Source organism: Taudactylus pleione, unplaced genomic scaffold, assembly GCF_031769625.1.
Source record: "Taudactylus pleione unplaced genomic scaffold, aTauple2 ptg000386l, whole genome shotgun sequence".
Taxonomy (NCBI): Eukaryota; Metazoa; Chordata; class Amphibia; order Anura; family Myobatrachidae; genus Taudactylus; species Taudactylus pleione.
In genome coordinates, this window is record NW_028284787.1 from 20,840,810 (window position 1) to 20,858,776 (window position 17,967).

At 43.0% G+C, this 17,967-nt stretch overlaps 1 protein-coding gene across 1 annotated transcript in view; it reads right to left on the reverse strand.

The window, feature by feature from the left end:
* The window catches only part of EPB41L4B (erythrocyte membrane protein band 4.1 like 4B), a 316,007-nt gene that overhangs the window by 90,738 nt on the left and 207,302 nt on the right, over window positions 1-17,967 (reverse strand). Inside the window, exon 7 of the mRNA XM_088445740.1 lies at window positions 7,992-8,112. Within this exon, the coding sequence (XP_088301866.1) occupies window positions 7,992-8,112 (121 nt within the window). The remainder of the gene's footprint in view (window positions 1-7,991; window positions 8,113-17,967) is intronic.

Sequence of the window (17,967 nt, forward strand, 5' to 3'; positions counted from 1 at the left end):
GCTTAACAATGCCCAGTGGTGGTTTTTATCTTTGGGCCACGCCATTTTTTTTATTTTTAATTAAACACAAAAGCACAGATGGGTTTCACTTACCCGTCCCTGCTTCTGTGTTTATTTAAATACAGGTATCATGGATCATTCAGATCTGCACCCTGCATCAGTCGCTGCTACCTATCCCAGTTCCTGCCGCTTGCACCACCACCGCCGCTAACACCCATGAGTCCCAGCCGCAGCTAATGCCTGCTATCCCCCAGGTCCTGCCGCAGCTTGCGGCTGCTTCCTTCCTCTGAGCTCACCGCCACTACCACCCTCATTGACCTGCCATCTTGGTGCACCCAAGTGAAGCCACAGTGAGTACACCTGATGGAGGCTCCTACTGTGGCTGCACATCAAGTTGAAACTTCCTATCTCTATAATGGTGAATTTGTGAGGTAATAGTTTCAAAACTATAACTTTCTCAATTACCTAAACCCCAAAAGCACCTACCCTGGAACAATAGCTACCTAGTAAAACAAACCCAGAGTGAAAATTTGCCCCCTACCCTGAGTTATGCCTTCCCAAAAATCCCCCATAGAGAACAGAAAAGTAGTCTTAATTGTGTGTCAGAAAATACTGACAGTTGGAAATTTAAGTTACTCCCAAGCCCTCATTTTTTATGTTTTTGCCCTGAAATTTGGCATGCAGCACCGAGCGACAGTTCTACCAGCCCATACCAAACTGCAGCTCCATAACTCCAATAGCTTTTGAGGTGTAGCTCCTTAAATACCATGCCCCCTCAGGATTTCTCTATGGAAATAAGTCACTCATCCCCTGTATTTTGGCAACCAAGACTGGCTCTGATTTAGCCTGTTGCTGGTTATGCTTAATACAGGGAACCCCTACGTCAATTGTCCCCTGTGATTAGCACAAACAGCACTGGGGCTCCAAAGCCTGATGCTGGTTGTGCTGTGGAGGCTTGTGATTTTCTTTTTATTACACTTTCATTTTTAAAACAATACATGGATGGATCTCACTGATACCTCCATGCATCTGTGTCTTATTGATTTGATTTTCTCAGGTGCATGCCCAGCACCAGTGAGTCCCGCTAATGTTTCTGTGCATGCCCGTTGCTGCCACTGCTTCGCACCTCCACTGCTACCACTGCCCCATACACCTGCAGCCTGCCACCGCAGCCATCTCTCCCTCTGCACCCTGAAAACACCTCCTGTGTGCGGTCTGCTCCTCCACCAGTGTTAGTGTACCTATTTGTTGTACTTCTGCCCTTCAGGTGGCCCAGTTTGTTCGTCAAAACCCTTATGGTTAATAAATTATAAAAAAGCAATGAAATTCCATAGACAAAAAAACTTACAATTTTACATGTCCCATTAAGGCTTCTTACACATGATCTGAAATTTCACAAAACCTACTGATTTTTGTGCCACTCAAATTAAAAAAAAAGCAATGAAATTACGATCATTAAGGCTGACGCCTTAATGGACATGTTCCTTGCGCAATACAGATATGGTATGCCACCACAACCTGTGGTTAACTGCAGATTCAGCACTTTCACAGAATGAGATTGCTGTCACTCACAAAATGGTGGAGCTGCTAATTGATAGAATTGTGGGCTCATTGGAATACACACATGCAGTCTATGCAACTTAGGTCTAAGCAGAAAATAGAGCTGTGAAGATGGGATAAAAGTGATGTGGATGGGGGGAGGAGACAGAGCAGCGTGGATAGGTGAGACATAAAGGTGTGTAGAGGAGGGAGGATTAAGCGGTACAGAGGGGGGGGTAGCCAAAGTGATGCAGATGGGTGAAAAACAGTGGTGCGGATAGGGTGAAGGAACAAAGTAATGCAGATGGGTGAAAGACAGTGGTGCGGATGGGGGGAAACAGAGTGGCACAGTTTGGGGGGACAGAGACAAGGATGGGGGTAGAGAGTGGCATGAACATGGGACGACAGAGCAGTGCAGATGGGTAAAGACAGATAGTCTGTATTCCCTTATTCGCACCTAACACAAATGGGAGAACACACATCAGTAGGGATTGGGGAATACAGGTTGGTGTGGATGGGTACTGTAGGAAGACAGAGTAGTGTGGGTGGGGAGAGGAGACAGAGTTTCACAGTTGGGGGGGACTGAGTGGTGCAGATGGAGCAAGAAAGAGTGCCACAGAGGAAAAGAAGACAGAGTGGCATGGCTTAGGGGAAGGCAGTGGTGCAGAAGGAGGTGGTATGGATGGAGAAAAACAGATTGGTGTGCATGACACAGACTAGCACAGTTCTGAGACCACACAGCAGTAGGGATTGGGGAAGACAGATTGGTGTGGATAGGGAGGAGGACAGAGTGGTGCCGATGGGAGGGGGGGGAGACGGAGTTGCATGGTTGGGGGGACCAGAGTAGTGCAGATGAAGGAAGAAAGAGTGCCACAGATAAGAGAAAGACAGCAACTTGGCTGTGGAGAAAGCACGGATGCAGGGTGGTATGGCTGGGGAAAAATAGATTGGTGCTGTTGAGGGAACACAGATTAGCACAGTTGGGAGACCACACAGCGGTAGGGATTGGGGAATATAAAGCAGCATGGAGGCATATAGGGGAAGAAAGTTTACATGCATAGACAGAATATGATAGTTTTAAAAATAAGGGAACTGGACGTGTATTCTAAATGAGATAAATGTATGCAGTGACAAGGATGTTGGAAGCCAGTGAGATTGTTGTGGTGATCAAATGGGAAGATTGTGGGCACTGAGTGGGTTGTGGGAGCCACATAACTGCTCAAACCTCAGTTGCATTGACTGCATGTGTGTATTCCAATGAGCACACAATTCTGTGAATTAGCAGCTCCACCATTTTGTGAGTGACAGCAATCTCATTCTGTGAGAGTGCTGAATCTGCAGTTAACCACAGGGTGATGGCATACCATATCTGTATGGCGCAAGGAGAACACGTCCAATAAGGCGATCATGTGTAAGAAGCCTTAATGCGACATGTAAAACCGTAAGGTTTTTTACCCATTGAATATATATATATATATATATATATACACACACACACACACATATATATATACATGTAGGATACACATACTGTACACACACAACTTTTACTGATAGGGGCCCCCACAGGTTTATTGCCCGGGGGCCCCACACTATCGTATTGTTTAGCATGCACAGCAAATAGAGCATAGGCATGTTGCATATCATTTTAAAAGCAGAAGCTGCTTGTGCTATCTATTCACATAGTTGTGTAATTCAAACACATTTGAAGATAAAAAGAAAAGTCGCACAAAAGACGCTGTGCGCTACCAAGTCACACGGAGCTCCCACGTTGTGTGTGGCACGACTTGTAGTGCACGGATGATAGATGTATGTGGACACATCTGTAGCTATTTGAGTCACTGTGGCCTTCCTGTCAGCCTGTACCAGTATGGCCATTCTCCTTGGACCTCTCTCGTTAACCATGTGTTTTTGAAACCACTCACTGGATACTATTCGTTTGGCACATCAACTCAGGAGATCAGCAGTTCCTGAGATACTTAACCACCCTGTCTGACACCAACAATCATTCCAAAGTCAATGTTAGTTAGATCCTTTCCAGCTCACCATCCAACTCAACTCTTCCCCTAAATACAGATGTGTCCACATACATCTATATTTCCTGCGATGCATGATGCGTTACACAATGTATGAGCGCTGTGTGACTCAATTCAGCACTGAATGCTCCTAAGGAGAGAGTAATGCGCAGCACTTGTGACATTGAATGTGCTATGGAAGAAGCAGCATTAGGAGGGCACTGTACGTAAAAGCTTATGCTGTTTAATATGATATGCAACAACATGCCTATATTCTGTGTGCAACTGCAGTTATATCTGCATGCGAAATGCTACTTTACAGTGTCAGTGACTGTGACAATGTAATGTAGTATTTCGCACACAGATACAGCCGAGTCGCATGTGGTAGGATATTAATGTTTGGTACTTATGCTGAGGTAATTATTGTGTGCTGTATTTATGCTCCGGTTACCGTTTTCAGTTTTCTATGTATACCGTGTACAGCACTGCATACATTTTGTGGCTCCATTTAAAATAAAAGTAATAATAATAAAATAAAATAATTATCACAATTCATACCCATTATGGAGTTTGGGCTGAACAAAAAAAGTAAACTACAGTACTTGACCGTGTCTGCATTCTTTCATGGAGTTACTGTCACATGATCAGCTGATTAAATAATTTTAACAACAATCGGGTAGAGCTGATAAAGTGTGTGTGTAGCATTGATCCCACAAGTGGATGGAAGACCTCTGGAGAGATGATGACCTATGCCATCTTGATAGCTTCCCACAGTGCCTGACATATGAAGGTGCAGGATCTTGGGTGCAAATGGACCTCTCCACTACATCCCATAAATTATCGAATGGGTTCATTTCGGGTGAACGTGGTATATCAACGTTTCAACACCTTTATTGTGAGAGTTTTCTCATCCTGAAGAAAACGCTCACAATAAAGGCAATGAAAGGTTAATTGACACTGGGACTCCTGTTTCCATTATTTGCCAAGAGGTCCAGAGTGCCACCTATATATCATAATATTGATGGATCCACTTTAGACCAGAAAGGGTAACCAGGAGGGCATTGGAGTGGCGGCTACACTGGATTATACATATTATACACACACTCCCAACAAAAAAAGTGGTACTCCAGAACTAAAGGTACCCCATACATCTGCAATGGATCATCGCGATGTAGCGATGGAAGCAGAAATGCCGACCGGGGACCATTGATGTTCAATGATCCGTCGCATTTCACATAAAATTTATCCAATTTGACAATCACAATAATTTTTTGATCTTGATTGTAACATGTTGGATTTCTGAGATCCTGCAATGCCGGGTTGCAGGATCGCAGGATTGTGGCAATCCGTCGCAGATGGATGGGTACCTTAACATGTAGAAGCAAAAAAGTCGGCGTTTATTCAACTTTTGGGTTTGATTCTCATCATCAGGACACATGATGGGGATGTCCTGATGACAGGGTTCAACCCCGAAACTTTGAATTAAACACCGTTTTGTTCTGCTTCTACATGTTAGTCCTGGAGTACCACCTTTTTTTGTTGGAGTGTATGGAGGGGGCCAAATACTTCAGGGAGGGCCCAGGCAAGCAATCTGTAAGCTTTATATATAATTGAAAGAAAAAAGCAGAGTTTATATTATGGTGTACTCATGGATCAATGTTCAATTAATTCTCTGTCAACAAATAGCTAAAATAATTTATCTTTATTAGTTACTTCATTAAAAAGTTTTTGATGTGTTCCATGAAAAAAGCAAAAATGTTGGTTAAAATTATAGATAGTGCATAAATAGTAGGAGTGTGAAAAGTTAGTTAGAAAGATATATGATAAAAAAATAGATACATCCCCTTTCACTACTGGTTATATAAGTAGTGCTTTCAATATCAATAAAATTCTCAAAATATATCGGACTTACACTAACTCTGAGTGTTTTAATAGCTGTTAGTTTTATTTATAATTCTCAGTGATTTCTATATTAATATGTCACTGTAATATTTTAATTTGTGCAGCTAAGTAAATTGTGATATTCAAATTGTCACTATATAGTGTAGTGATTGCATTGTAGTTTCCGTGAGGTTGTAGTGCCGACTGTAAACTTTATAATCTGCTATAAATTCGTAACATTTGTGCAGTTCACTCCAAACTGTGCAACTTAGTATCACTCATGTTTACAGTATCTGATTATAGCTTAATGTGTATCATTTATGTTGGATACTATCCCACTTTAAACCATTATCTCGGATAATATAGTAACTAGATGTGGGTTTCCTTCAGAATCTCAATTAATCTATATAGCGCTTCTTCAGCTGGTATTTACGATGCTCAATCACACTGTCCCTATTTATCCATATCGGTATTGGTACAACAATAACTGTTATATGGTGTGCATTCCTGTAATAGGAACTAGCAGCTATTCGGGGAATGCTGACGCGCGTTTCGCCAGGCTGCTTTGTCAAGGTCGTGAACCCAAGTCTCTTCTTTTCCCTGTTTAAATACCATCGCCGTGGCTCTCATTGGTTTCTGTTAGTCGCTCCATTTCTGAAAGGTCTATTTGAAAAGCTACCATTGTTTTCAAAGGATCTATTGTGTCCTTTAGTCCATAATCCATGAGTGCACCATAATATAAACTCTGCCATTTCTTTCAATTATTTATTGTGCATACTATTCAGAGCCTTTGGTAGCACCTCGATGGACATATAAAAATAAAAATTATTCTTCATAAAAAGATTCAGAGGATATGAACTGTGGATCAAAAAAATTTCTCTCTGTTAAGAAGATATCTCACACCAATACTGGTGCGGATTCATGAAATGTGTTTCATCTGTAAGCTTTGTTTGTTGAGTGGTGGAATTTTGGGTACATATTATATATATATATATATATATATATGTGTGTGTGACTGAGTCTCTGAATCTGTATACAAAGTGCTGCACTGTAGCGGCTGCAGCTTTTTTCATTCCAAGTTCTTTTGTGGTTCATATTCAGACTCAAGTGCACACAAGTGTCACATATCAAATTAAATCAGCACAGTCTGCTGGTGCATCCTAGACCCATTGCATTGCGACTTAGACACATTTTCGGTGAAAAAATATGACCGATGCCATGCAAGTCGCAGTGTGTGGCGTATTGAGGCTAGATGTATGAGGACACATATGTACACAAGCCTTGTAGGTCCAACAGACACACTGATGCACCAGATTACATCAATACCAGCAAAACGTGTTGGAGACTTCAGAGAATTTGAAAAAAAAACAGCATATGAATGGCAGTTTGCTAGTGCTGGGAACGGTCATCATCCTCATCGGCAATGACCATCTGCAAATAGTACAAAGCTGCAAAGGAGTCTCTGTGCCTATATGTATAAATTTACAATTACATGAGCACATCCTTACTGTACTCAACCAATATAAGAGTTTTCCCAACCTGCCAAAACAGATGCAAGCAGGTGTATGTGGCAAAATCATGCAAATCTGCATTTGGTGAGAGAAACGTGCTTGGTCTGTTCGCCTGGGATTGTATTGAATACCCTTTTTATTAACAAATCGACTACATGTATTTGAAATGTTTTACACATTGCTAAATATAGCCAGGTGGGTGGTGTATATACCACAAGAGACTTCAAATTGTCCCCAAAGATATTTTCACTTGGGTTTGTCAGGGCTCCCCATTCACCCGGAGCTGCACTGAGAAGTTGCACTGGCCATAGACTTGGTGGGACTTTCATCACTCACAGCCATAATCACCTGTTTAGGTCCCTACACACGGAACAATATAGCAGAGGATCCTGCGCACTGGAACGATATACAGCTATATCATTCCATGTGTATGCACGATATGCAAAAAAATCTGGCAAATTATCTATGATCCCATGCAGTGCTATGGGGGGGGGCCAGCATATAGAGCGGCAGGGCACCGGATCACCCCATGTGTAGGGACTGCCTGATAGGTCAGCCCTCGGATCGTCCATCGCATCGGTGGGTACACATCGTACTGTGTGTACCCACCTTAAGTGTTGATCAACTGTAGCACCACTTTCAGCTAAAAAGTTCCTCTTTTGAATAATAATTACAGCCATTTTTGAGTATGGTTCTCTAGTAGGCTTTCCATGTAGTGAACAACCTGGCTTCTGCTAAATGTCTCGTATTGTCTATTTTTGTGTGGCTGCATACACATAGATCTATTTTTATTTTAAACTAAATTTAAGCTACATCTGTATCTTAACTACAAATTGCGATGCATCATACATCCCTCCCAAATAAGCTTATAAGAATATCCTCAGCTCTTTGGATGTCAAATAAAAACCATTTCAGATAAGGGATCCATGTCTTATTTAGACTGAAACCATGCTAAAGCAAACTGTTGAATAAAGTACTACTGTTGTCTCATTAATTTTATTAAGTTTTTCCAGAGAATATATGAAAAAAAGTTACATTACAGTACCTGCATTCTGTCCACTTCTGGAATATATCAAGCTCAATAGCTTCAGTTTGATTTGGGATAAATCTGAATTCAGAAACCAGTTCTGGGGTATGTTCTGGATGCTCACACTCACCAAGCTCAGCTGCGGCAAGACACAACAGGGCAATACAATTTTAACATGGATGCGTTACAATAAAGTGTAACAGATCTATTTACTCCAAGTCCTATAAGTATGCATAGCTCATTCTGACAATGTTTGACATACTTTTACATGTAAGCAGTGTTGGACTGGGGCATGAAGGGCCCACCGGGGGAATGCAGTGATAGGAGCCCATACTTAGGGGACCCTCTAAAAAAAAAAAAAAATGTAATATAATATATACACACTGCTGCCGCATGCATGATAAATTACCAGATTAATAACAGCATTGTAGAAAATACACCACAGTCCTGTGCAGTGTAATGTATTGTAACATATCTATACTGTATTAATCCAAGTGAACAGTCTGAAACTTGATCCCTAGAGGAGGTGGTGGGCCCCCAGGCAGTGGGCCTACTGGGGTTTTTTCCATTTTGCACTTGGTTGTTTTGGAATTGGGAACTGCTGCTATATGGTTGCTGAGTCTTGATAAAATTCCTGGATTGGGATCGAAACGTCGACTGGACTGAACCTTTGCACCTTGCTGTTATGGGTATTTTAAACCTCTTTTTGCATATAAAAACAAGCCTTTTCATATATTTGGTGAGTGCCGATTATTTTTTCTATATATATATATATATATATATATATATATATATATATATATATATATATATATATATAGAAAAAATACACACACACACACACACACACACACACACACAAGGCGAGCTCAGGGAGGACTGAACCCTCCCGAGGAAACCTCCCGTGTGTCCTCACACACTGAGGACACACACATATATATATATATATATACATACACACACACATACATACATTACAACACACACATATATATATATATATATATATATATACACACACACTGCTACACTGTATGCATGATAAATTACCAGATTAATAACAGCATTGCAGAAAATACACCATAGTCCTGTGCAGTGTAACGTATTGTAACATATGTATACTGTATAATTCAAGTGAACAGTCTGAAACCTGATACCTAGAGGAGGTGGTGGGCCCTCAGGCAGTGGGACCTACAGGGATATTTTCCCTGTACCCCTGTGGGCCAGTCCAAGCATGCATGTAAGTAACATTTTGTTTATTCTTCAATTAAGTACTATAATTATCCAAGGCATTCCGCAATGTGATGATCTTTTTTTTTATACTGGAGTTTCGATAATAAACTACTCTGCCAATAACAATGTATATTCCAGCCATGGTACTGGGCATTCTTGGTCTGATTCAGAGGTGGATGCTATGAAAATGTTTCCGAAGTTGGCTGATAGTTCTTGTACTGTGCATGCATCCGAATCACACTGCACATGCCATATACTGACAGCGGCCGTAGTGGGTATTTGGACGCAGAGTGATTGACAGTCAGTGTGTGTTCATGGGAGGTACCAGGGAGCGGTGGTGGGTGGTTTGTCTCGGCTTGTCACAAGCGTTTGGTTGGCAGGTCGCAGCCATGAGTCTTTGTATGCAGTTTTACTGGCCCCAGCGGCTTAGTTCCGTTGGTGCGACCGATGGGGTGTCTTTGTACAAAGCGGCAGATTAGAGACCCAGCCAGTGGCCTTCTCTGTACAAATTACAGCCACTGAGGCATTTGCAGAAATTTGCAGTACTGCTGAGTACAAAGATGTATCCGTGACTGGATTAGTGATTCACCTCTGAATCAGGCTCTCTACCTCTTGTTAGTATAATCTGTCGGCTTCCGACTGTCAAATCCTGGCAAGATACTAATGACAGGCGTAGAAATCCCAACGCCCGGCATACCGAACAAAGGTAAGCCGGGCACTGACAACGGTGGGGGGGGGGTTAGGTTTTAGGGCTCCCGGAGGGACTTATATTTAGGCACCCCCCAGGAGGTTTAGGCTAGGAGAAGGGGGGGTTAGGGTTAGGCACCCCCGGGGGGAGGTTAGGGTTAGGAACCCCCCCAGGAGATTTAGGTTTAGGCTGCGGGAAAGGGAGGGGTTAGGTTTAGGCACTTAGAGGGGGGTTAGGGTTAGGCACTAGGGAGGGAGGTTAGGGTTAGGCACCCTTAAAGGAGGGTTAGGGTTAGTAAATACTTATCATTTTAGCTGTCGGGATCTTCACTGCTCCCGGCCTTCCGGTGTCAGGATTTGAACCGCCAGACATAGGTCTGGCGGTATTTCATATATGGTGATCACCTTGTACTAGGGGTGCTGTCAGCTGACAACTATTTAGAACATTCTAAATCAAAAGACAGACAGAAGTTGTCCTGTGGTGGCGCACTGATTTAAATTAAAATATAACTTTTATTTCTCCTTTAACAGTATATGTATTAAAATCAATATATAATAATATTAATTCCTTATACAGCTAAAACCAATATATATATAAATGTAATCACTTATTCCAGAGTCAGGGCACAGAAACCAGTTTGTCAGGGTCATTGACATATGAAGAGACGCATACACAGTTTGGCTAGCTCAAAATACAATCTAATTAGCATTTGAATACCTATAGTATAGCTGGCTCTCACACTGTTGGGACATGAGTTTCAAAGTAAAGATTTGAAACACCCTCTTTCTGGGGGTTGGAAGCCAAAGTAAAGACACACACTGAGGACACACACACTTGGAGAGACGCTGGCAGACACTCTTGCAGAGACATTGAAGAGAGAGGTCTTCTCTATGGCCTTTATCAAGGTGTGTGTTACGAAGAGATGAGAACTGATTAAGTTTAAATCTATATAAGAGTCCTTATTTTTTTGTAATTGGGTGGAATTTGGTCAGCAGTTGCTAGGTAGAGTAGTTTGGGGGAGTTATCATGGTTGGTTCGTCGCAGACCATGTGGGAGCTCGTGGGAGCGGCTTGGTGGACTTTATAAGGCTGGTGTACACCCGGCAACTTCCTTTTCTGGACAGTGTATCCAGTGACATTTATACTTGTACCTCCCTGCCTGTCGTATTCTCCCTGCCTGTCGTATTCTCCCTGCCTGTCGTATTCTCCCTGCCTGTCGTATTCTCCTGTTTGTGTGTCCCTTTTGTCCTTTCTATTCCCCCTTTGCTTCTCCCTTTTTCTATTTACACACCCTTGCTCTACTCCCCCTGCACCCCCCCTTTTTTTTTTCCATCTCTCTCCCCTCATTTGTTCCCAGTTTCATGCCCCGACCTAAGCACTCCGTCCCTCCCCCCTGTCGATTCATGGATTCTCCAGCCCCCCTCCTTCCTCAGCCCGGGGCCGCCTCAGCTTATCTTCCCTGCTGATCCCGGCCGAGGCCTCTACTTCCACCTGGGGCTCGGCCACATTCCTGCTGCTGTCTTCCTGCGGCCTCTCTCTGGGTGCTCTCCCCCCCGGGCGAGCGGTCCCAGTCTCCTGCGGGGTCACCGCTCACCCTGGTGTCCTCCCAGCATGCTCCTGCGTGTGCGGCGCCACTTCCAGCGCCCGCGGGCAGCCCCCGCCCGGCACTTCCACCCACGGCTTCCCCAGCACATGGCCCCATTTCCATGGGGGTCAATTTTGCTGGGGGTTCCTTCCCTCAGCACCCCACATTTCCATTGGGAGGGGCAGCTCCCTCTCTATCACACCCCCCCATTGCCTTCCAGCCTTCACCCCCAGCCTGTTTCCTCCCTTCACCCCTTTCCCCTCTCAACAGCCCATCCTGCTTTCCCTGCTTTTTCCTCTGCTCCTTCCCTCCCTGCATGGTCCTCCTCAGTTTATCCTACAGTTTCCCAACCATCTGTTTTTCCTCCTTTTCCTGGCCAAGGCTCTCCTTCCCCCTTTTATCCTCCTGTGGGGACCCCTTTTCCTTACTGGCATCCCAATTTTGCTCAGCCTTACCCTTTCCCTCATTACCCTATGCCCGGTTTTCCCGGTTATTTGCCTTCCACCCCATCTTGTCCACAGCATTTTGCTCCCCCACAGGGTCCTGCCCAACGCACACCAGTGCCTTCTCACAGTGCGATTGGCGCCGCCCCTCCCCCTTTACCTCCTTCTCCTCCTGTCACGGTGTTTCCCCCAGCGACAGTTCCTGGTACCCCCGCTGTGGTGTCCAGTGATTTAACATCCTCTATGTCTCGCCGTAGTGTTTTGCCTAGTGTTCCCGTGATGGCTTCTGGTGGTGCTGCGATCTCGAGTGGAAGCGCTGTGGATGGTCCTGCTACAGGTGACGTGATCGTTGCCCCTGATGTCGTGGTGCCTGAGGCTGTCGGTGACGAGATGTTGGGACTGGCTGGTGGGAAGTCTGCTGTCCCTCCTTTGCTGTTTGATACGGAATCTTCAGGGTCTAGCGATAGTAGCTCCTCGTCTAGTTCTCCGCCGCGCCTGTGTAAATTAGCTAAACTGGTTGCGCAGAATTTGGTTAGGAAGCAGCTAAGCGTCAGTCAGCTCCGGTTGCTATTGTAGCACCTGTTGAAGATTCTGGTATGGTTCACTGTGCCAATACGGGAGTGGACAGGGGTTTGGGAAAGCGGGTTAGGGACAAGATTTGCAAGGGTAAGTTTGTGGATGTTTTTCTCTAACCGATGACACGAAGAAAGCTTTAGATAAAGCCAAGAAACCTGTGGGTGGCGGGGAGGATTCTTGCCGTGGCTTTCACCATTGGCTTAGCGGTATACTGTTTTTTTCGGCCTGCTACCTTGAAATGTGCCCAACGGAGCACCGTAATGTAATTAAGTATATTCATTTGGTGCACAATATTTTTGTCAAATCCAAGGGCTTGTTTGGAGATATTACGACAAACCGTTTCGTAGGAAGCAGGACGGTCAGCTGGTTATGCCTCTGGGCCGTAAGGACGTGGAGGTCTGGTTAGCTGTTACCCAGGAAGCTAAGGCACCTGCGGAAGGGGCACAGGGTAGAATGGCTTCCCTTCCTTCGCGTGCTGGTGTGAACGAGCTCGGTAAGGGGAAGTGTTTTGCCTATAATGATTCTCAGTGTCCCCAGGGGTCAGGGTGTCGTGTTTGTCACTCATGCCGCATCTGTAATGGCAGTCACCCCACCAAAGACTGTAAGTCAGGATCAAAGGGCGGTTCAGGGGGCAAGTCTGACATTATCAGAGTTGACAAGTAAGGCCTATTCTCCGGTGGCACTAGACGAGTTAGCTAAATGGTTGGGCTGGTATCCTTTGCGGGACGATTCCTAATTTTTGCTGGATGGTTTTAGTTTAGGTTTACGGTTACCCGTAGCTGGCGCTTTGCATGTAGTCTCCTCCCGGAATTTGCGTTCGGCCAGAGAGCTTCCCCATGTGGTGCGACAGAAAGTCTTTGCTGAATAGGCTTTGGGACATATGTCCGGGCCTTTTCCCTCTCCTCCTTTGCACGACCTATGCATTTCCCCTCTTGGTGTCGTGCTCAAAAAGGTCCAGGGTAAATACCGTTTGATCCAGCATTTGTTGTACCCTCATGGAGGCTCTGTGAACGATGTAATCCCTCACTCGCTTTGCCAGGTTCAGTACCAGTTGTTTGATGAGGCGCTCGCGATGATTAAGGGTTTTTGTCCTGGGGCTTTGATGGCAAAATTGGACATGAAATCTGCTTTCTGCCTGCTACCGTTATACCCCGAGCCCCTACGTTTTATGGGTTTTAAGTTAGATGGCCAATTTTTTATTGACAGGTACCTCCCCATGGGCTGTGCTATCTCGTGTGCTTATTTTGAAAAGTTTAGCACCTTCTTGCATTGGTGTATCCAGGCTGGTACTGACCATGCAGGCATTGCACATTATTTGGATGACTTTTTGTTCGTCGGCCCATCTGTGGGGAAGTTTTGTTTTCTGCGCAAGCCCTTTTTCTGGTACTCGGCGTGCCAGTTGCCACAGACAAGACGGAGGGTCCGACTTCTTGCTTGTCTTACCTAGGTATCGAAGTGGACACAGTTGCTGGGTGCTGCCGGTTGCCGGCTGATAAGGTGCAGCGGATTGCTAGGTCAGATTCAATGTTGCTTAGATTCACGGTGGGTTAAATTGCGCCATGTTCAGTCGGTCCTCGGTTCATTTCTTTTTGCGTGCCGGATCATTCCGATAGGGAGGGTGTTTTGCCGTAAACTGGAGTGGGCCATTGCAGGGGTCTCCAACCCGCATTTTAGTGTCTGCCTTTTCAAGGAAATCCTAGATGACCTCCGGGTGTGGGCTTCGTTATTGTTGGATTTCAATTTGGAGTTGATTTGGCCATTGCAGCCGGTTAACAATGCTGAATTGCAGGTTCAACTGGCTTCGGGGCATTTTTTCAGGGGGACTGGTGCGCCGCCCCATGGCCTGCATCATAGATATCTCGCGGCTTACTACAACGTCTAGTAAGAGGTTTGCTGATTCCGGGCTATTATTTAAGCATGTGGTAATCCAGGCCGGGGCTATCCTGTGCAAAATTCCCCGTTCTAAAACTTCTCAGTTAGGGCGTGGGTGTTAGGTTACCATCAAGCCTCATACTATTACTGAGATTTGCCCTTTGCGCTTGGCTGGTATATATGCGGGTCTGCGCACGTCAGTTGGCTCACAAAGGTTATTGCATGCTGACTCCTCCCCTTGACTATGTTTCAGTATGCTGTGTTTAAGCGCTGTTTGGGTCAGCTGGGTTTGGATGTTGCGCATTACGGTACTCATTCTTTCCGTATTGGCGCAGCAGCTATCGGGTTGCCTCCATCTGCCATTCAAGTGATTGGTAGATGGAGGTCGTCCACCTATAAGTCATATGTTAGATGTGATAAGCTTTAAGTTGTGTTTTTCTTACCCAGAAACATAGTTTACCCGCCAGTTTTTGAATGGCTAGCATTCAAAAATTGAGGGTGTGAAGGGATTTTTTTATTTTTCCTCCACAAAAGGGCCGTAATTCAGTTGGCTTATCATATACGGCGCACGGGAGGTTTTTTGGATTTTCTCCTTTGCCTGGGCATTGTTACTAACATTCTCCTTCTAAGTTACCACTCTATCCTCTTTATATAATGTTCTTTTACTGACGTTTTAGTTCTTTTTGTTCATTTACAGCTATGTCCATGTCTTCTGAGCAAGTGTGGCTTGTGGGCTATTCGTTTATTTATTGTAAACTATCAATATCTGGCGCTGAAACCTATTAGAGATCTAGTACTGAAGTATTGCAGCGGAGTATGCAAACTCTGTGTATGTTTGCAAGAATAAGATAATGAAAAGGAAAAGCAATACTCTGCGCTAATACTACAGTTAACTCACTAGTTAATGAGCATAAATTACTAATGAGATATAATGTACAAAATATATGTATTATTTATTTATCTATTAGACCTATAACATATTGATGACTAGATAAAAACTAAGCATGACATACAAACATTATTCTACATACATAAACAGACAATATATATTGGGTATCAATACCATATATGCAATGAAAATGACACTAAACACTGTGCTCTTTTATAAAATTGTAGAGATTAATTCATCAGTACAGCTGTGTATCAATAATTGCGGCTAATGCCGCTCCTTGATGATGAGTGATATAGCAAACAGGATTTGCCTGAATTAGTGTAGGAATATCCAGGTAATAATAGGAGTTTCGCCCGTGGATAAATGATAATTGATCTACTGTAGTAGCAGCACTCCGTGTGACAGTCTCCGTATCTTAGACCTTTGAAAAAGTCATAAAAATGCATGCTGCATTTTTATGATTTTACATGATTTATACATCTAAAAATAGTATGTGAATGAAGTAGAGTTATGTTTTTTACTGAATCTTCGGACTGTAGAAATTATATGTAAGTGAATGAGATCTATGTATGAATTAGGAAGGAATTGATTGATGACGAATGGGAATAGTTCTAAGGGTATATAGAGGTTACAGGTCTACTAGTAACACACCTTGGTAAAGGCCATAGAGAAGCCGAAACGCGTTGGTGAAGGAAGGAAAGCAGCTACGCAGGTGAAGGGGTGACATATTGGGAGTGATCCAGGCACCTATACCCAGGAGGTATCTGGATTGTACCTACCTATAATGCTATTGTGGGTGTGAGAAATCTGCACCCCCCACTATCTGGTACGCTGCTAAATATTTGTGTGATGATTTTATATTTTATCTTCATTTTTGTGTATATTAAATAATATTTCACTATATACGATATATGTTTTTTTCTATATACCCTTTTGGAGGAGAAACTACCGTAGGATATCATAATTCTGTATTTATCTGGAGATTTTTTGGATTAGAAGCTGTCAAGCAAGGAGAAGTATTTTCCTATTTGTGGAACATTTTTCAGATTGGCTAATATTTATACCCCGGAAGGGTGTGCACATAACGCAAGTACTTTATTTATACATCACATTACCACCACCATGCTTGACAGATGACGTCAGGTACTCTTCCAGCATCTTTTCACTTGTTCTGCATCTCACAAATGTTCTTCGGTGTGATCCAAACACCTCAAACTTTGATTCGTCTTTCCTTAACACTTTTTTCCAATCTGCACAATTACAAGAGGTCCATATTCGTACCTCTCATAGGGCATATATTTCGCAGGGTCAATGCAAACACATGGTCGAGGAAGAGACAGGCCAATGCCCTAAATGCTGTGCTCCCAATGCTTTGTTTTTTCACAATTTTTGGAGTTGCCCTAAGGTTCAAAAATTCTGGAACAAAATAGTGATTTTTATTAATAGGACTTTTGGATTAAGTCTGACATTAGAACCAGTTGCTTTATTATGTGCTAACTTTACGTCGTGGGGGGTACAATCTACACATAAAGCTCTTATACCTTTAATTACTGTTACTGTAACTTTAGCGAAAAAGCTATACTTAATAAATGGATAGAACGTTCCCCTCCAAGACTGGAGCACATTACTACAGCTCTATTGCATCTGATTTATCTGGAGAGACAGTGTGCCTTAACGGATATTGAATCTGGAGTACTGCGATTTTATAAAAAATGGGGGCAGTATATTGAGACCCTAGACTCCTCATCAAGAATGCAGTAATTTCCTGATAATGATAATAGTAATATATATTATGACACTTTGACATGTTTAAATTTTCCTATGTCTCTCATTCCTATTGTATCTTCTCCTTGCCTAAAAAAATTTGTACATGTATACCCTGTGTATGTTCTTATGTTTTTTCTTTCTTTTTATGTGTGTATTTGTATGTACTTAAGTTGCATATGATAAGGTACTTGATTTAGAAGTGGAGTTACTTTTCTTTGATCTTTTTGATAATTGAGTTGAGGATACTGGTTATCCTTAGTTCTAAATGTTTGCAAATTATAAGTTTGGAAAGGCTCAGTTGTTAAAAAATTTTCCCTTCAGCAATAGTATCTGATATCGGAGAGTAGTTATTTTACTATATCTATTGTTGATATCTGTTTTGTGATTCTCCATTTTCCAGTACATTCCTGTAAGTGTATACTCAAGTACGCTTTTCTTTTCTCTTCAATGTTATTGTTATATTGGAAAATCTGAATAAAAATATTGTACAAAACAACAAAAAACTGTACAGTAGTTAGCCTATATGGGTATTTGTAGCAAGTTTGTGTTAATAATATAGTGATTTTTAACAGTAGTAAGCTATAGGGGTAAGTCAGTGATGTAGCATGCACTATGCTGTAGTGTACAATAGTATGTGTATAGTTTAGGGGCAGCATACAGGAAAGAGATTTGTAATATTCTGTGAAACAAAACCATGGTATTTGTAAAGATTGGTGTTAGCATACAGTGGATGATATAGTGTGATCTACTTTGTCTATTTTATGGATGACTGGCTGGGATATACATACATACCATCTACTGTAGTTTAATATAGCAGCCACCATGTGATTTAAAAAATGGGTTCGGGTTCCATGTGTTGTTCCCTTTGTGATAAGGCCTTGAAACATGCGTTTAATGGAAACTGCAGTTTTGTTAAATATGGCTGCCACCATGTGGGTT